Source organism: Tupaia chinensis, unplaced genomic scaffold (genome assembly GCF_000334495.1).
Source record: "Tupaia chinensis unplaced genomic scaffold, TupChi_1.0 Scaffold000706_1, whole genome shotgun sequence".
Classification (NCBI taxonomy): Eukaryota; Metazoa; Chordata; class Mammalia; order Scandentia; family Tupaiidae; genus Tupaia; species Tupaia belangeri.
Window position 1 is genome coordinate 1,862,292 of NW_006160229.1, and position 3,948 is coordinate 1,866,239.

The following is a 3,948-nucleotide window of genomic DNA, read 5'->3' on the forward strand; positions in this document are numbered from 1 at the left end:
TTTTTTTTTTTTTTTTTTTTTTTTTTTTTGCTGTAGGGAACGTGTGCTCACCAGAAAGACAGAGTCAGACAGAAAGTGAGAAATCACCCCCCAGGGGGAATGGCTACACTGCAATCCCTTTTCCTCCATTCTCCTCTAGGGATCCTGGGCACACATGCACACACTGTGGTCGACTCCATGGGAGTCCAACGACATAGCCATTACACCAACTGCTGGTCCCATTTATCTCCATTCTTAACAGCCTGAATTTTGGTAACTATCTTCTGTCTTTTCCCTAACTGGTCTCCCAGCCAACAGACTGAACTCTGAAAAGTTAAATTTTTTTAACTTTAAAATTTTTCCTCCATTGGTATTAGAATGATCTTTCTTTCCACACTGTGTTTATCGATCTTTTTTTTTTTTTGAGAGGTTTTCGCTATAGGGCGCATGCGCTCGCCAGCCAGACAGAGACAGACATAGAGACAGAAAGCGAGAAATCACCCCCCAGGGGGGATGGCTATGCCACAATCCCTTCTCCTCCATCCCCCTCTCGGGATCTTGGGCACGCACGCACACACGCCCGGCGTGAGTTCTAAGCCACCAGGTCCAGGACACGAACCGCGGTCGACTACGTGGGAGTCCAGCGACGTAGCCATTACGCTAACTGCTGGTTCCCTGTTTATCAATCTTAACATACCCAACTTCACACTATCTTGTAATTTTATGTCTTTCCTACTTGAATAGAAGTTCCCTGAGTCCAAGGATTGTTATCTTGATCCTTTTGGGAACTACAGCATTAAGCACAGTATTTGGCATTTAGGAGCATTTAGTTATTAAACATCCATAAATGTTTATTGAATAAATTCATGATTGGTCTGAGTTTCAGTCTGATGGTTAATGGAAGCTCAAAACAACTGAGGGACTATTCAAAATATTAATTTTGGTAAGAAAAATTCATACAGACTTACAAGTCAGGATGCTTTTACCCCTATTACATAAGACATATGAACTACTATAGGCTCACAAGAACTGCTACCATTACTACAAGGCTACTCAGTTTAGACTACTATAATAAAGTACCATGAGCTGGATGGCATATAAAAAGCAGAAGTTTATTTCTCACAGTTTTGGAGGTGGGCAGTGCAAGATCAAGCCAGCGTGATCAGGCTTTTGTGAGGACCTTCTTCTGGGTTATAGATAGCTGACTTCTCATTGAATTCTCACATGATAGAAAGAGAGTGGGAATTCTCTCAGAGTCCCTTTTAATAAGGGCACAATCTCATTCATGAGGGCTCCACCTTCATAACCCAATTACCTCCTAAATGCCCCACCTTTCCTGTACTAATTTTTTCTTAGTTCAGATTTTATCAAATTACCATACACCGGGTGACTTATAAACCACAGAAATGGGGCCGGCAGGTAGCATGGTGGTTAAGGGTGCTGGACTCCCACATGGCTGACCGCGGTTCATGTCCCGGACCTGTCAGCTTGCTTTCTCACTCTCTCACACCCTGCCCCCCTGTCAAATTAAAAATTAAAAAAAATTACATAGTTTGATAAATTAAGCTAAATAAAATAATTCTTAAAAAAAATAAACCACAGAGGGACCAGCAGTTGGTATAATGGCTATGTCGCTGGATCCCCATGTACTTGACCGCAGTTCAAGTTCTGGACCCGGTGGCTTAAACTCATGCTGGGGGCATGTGCGTGTATGCCCAGGATCCCGAGAGGAGAATGGAGGAGAAGGGATTGGAGCATGGCCATTAATGAACCATGTTCATTAATATCATCAGCAGTCTTGGGACCAGCAGTTAGCGTAATGGCTATGTCGCTGGACTCCCATATAGTCAACCATGGTTCGAGTCCCGGACCCAGTGAATTAAACTCACGCCAGGTGTGAATGTCCAAGATCCCGAGAGGAGAATGGAGGAGAAGGGATCATGGCATGGCCACTGTCCCCCCCCCCCTTGGGGGGGTGATTTTTCGCTTTCTGTCTCTGTCTCTCTCTGTCTTTCTGGCAAGTACATGAGCCCTATAGCAAAAACCTCTGTAAATAAATAAATAAACAAACCACAGAAATGTATTTCCCATGGTCTGGAGATTGGAAGTCCAATCCCAGGGTGCCAGCATCACTGGGTTCTGGTGAAAGTCCTCTTCTGCTTTCAGACTGCCAATTTCTCCTTGTACCCTCACATGGCGGAAAGAATGAGCTAGCTCTGTATCCTCTTCTTAAAGGGAACTAATAACATTAATGAGAGTGGCACCTTCGGGAACTCTAAAGTGCCATCTCTCTGACCACCAACACATTAGGGATTAGGTTTAACATATGAATCTGGGGGCAACACAATCAGTTCATAGCAAAGTCAAATAGTGTTTCTTTACCATTACTAAAGCAGCAGTTCTTCCATTTTTAGAGTAGTCCCATTTTCCCTTACTTTCTCTAACTACTTCCATCTGTGCTCAATAATGTCTCAGTTTTCTTGTTTTTAATTTGATAGAGTATTTGATGTGAAGGAGAAATAAATGCTTAAAAGTTTTTTGAAAAAACTGAACATAGAAGCTTATGTTTCCCCATGGTGAGATTATGTTGTCAGAATAGTATGCAAAATGGTAATGATGTCATAAACCTCTAGAACAGGCTGCACCACATAAAATGCAGTAGTTACCTTAGTAGAAGAAACATTTGCACAAAGCCCTGGGCATGAATCTTTTTATTTATGTCCTACTTTTGTGCATTTGGACGAATAATTGTTTAAACATAAGCCGGAGTAATGAATCTTTTACTACAGGTATGTGCCTAACCTTAAAACTTAAGAATTGTGATTTATTATAGTATGCATTCTGATGCTTAATTAGAAAAGTTAACCGTGTTGTAGAAATCTGCTGTTACTGTGGGGTTATTGTCAATAGATATTCAAGAATTTCTAGGCCAACAGCTAATAATTTTACTTCATTGTGAGAAATTCAAGCCAAATATAAAAAAATACCAACTTGTGGTCCCACTTAACCCTCCTTTCCCACCCAAGCCACCAGCCCCCCTCCACCCCCATCCATCAAACTAGATAATACTGTATGAACGAATCTGGCATGGGATTTAACATACAGTAGGTTTTTGACAAACTTTGACTTGTAGAATTTGGCTGGGAACATGTTAGAGGAAAGAAAATGACCGTGGAACCTTATCAGGCTTAAAAAAAAAATCGAGGAAACTTGATTTTGACCTACAGAAGCAAACCACTATAAAAGTAGAAGAAAATCTGGTTACCTGACATTTTCACTGATTATACACTCAATCTTTTTGCAGGAGCTAAAGACTCAATCCAGGAAAAGATGGACAATTTTAGGAAATACCTACTCATGATCACAGTTGGTGTTATGGTCATAGCTTTTGTCTTTACCTGTTTTTATTTTCTCCATTATAATTGTTTGAGTGATGATGCCTTTACAGGAGGAATGTAAGTTTCACACCTTTAAGAATGTAAGGTGGGAGGTTTAATTGTTGTTCAAATTACTTAATGTTAACTTTAGACTTTGGCAGAGATACCAATTTCTTGTGGGCAAATACTTTTACTTAAATGATATCATCTCTTAAATACTTAAATATTCTCAAGTATAGGCCAGCCAGTGTCAGAGTGGTTAAGGTGGCTGGTTCCCACATGGCCATCTCTGCAGTTGGAGTCCCAGATATGACTGCCTGAAAAACTTGCTGGGTGTGTGCCTGTACATGCCCAAAATCCCTAGAGGAGAATGGAGGAGAAGGGATTGGGGCATTGCCATCCTTCCTGGGTCGGCATACTTTCTCTACTTCCCCCCCCTTTTTTTTTTTGGAGAGGTTTTCGGACAGGTTTTCGCTATAGGGCACGTGCACTCGCCAGACAGATAGAGACAGAGTGAGAGACAGAAAGAGAGAAATCACCCTCCAAGGGGGATGGCCATGCCGCAATCCCTTCTCCTCCATTGTCCTCTAGG

The 3,948-nt window shown here is 41.6% G+C and overlaps 1 protein-coding gene and 1 long non-coding RNA gene across 5 annotated transcripts in view; one reads left to right on the forward strand and one right to left on the reverse strand.

The window, feature by feature from the left end:
• Window positions 1-3,948, reverse strand: part of LOC102484560 (uncharacterized) — a 66,911-nt gene that overhangs the window by 34,729 nt on the left and 28,234 nt on the right. The window lies entirely within an intron of this gene.
• CUNHXorf66 (chromosome unknown CXorf66 homolog) overlaps window positions 3,278-3,948 on the forward strand; it is a 4,743-nt gene continuing 4,072 nt past the window's right edge. The window contains exon 1 of the mRNA XM_027776684.1: window positions 3,278-3,434. Within this exon, the coding sequence (XP_027632485.1) occupies window positions 3,310-3,434 (125 nt within the window). The 5' untranslated portion in view covers window positions 3,278-3,309. The remainder of the gene's footprint in view (window positions 3,435-3,948) is intronic.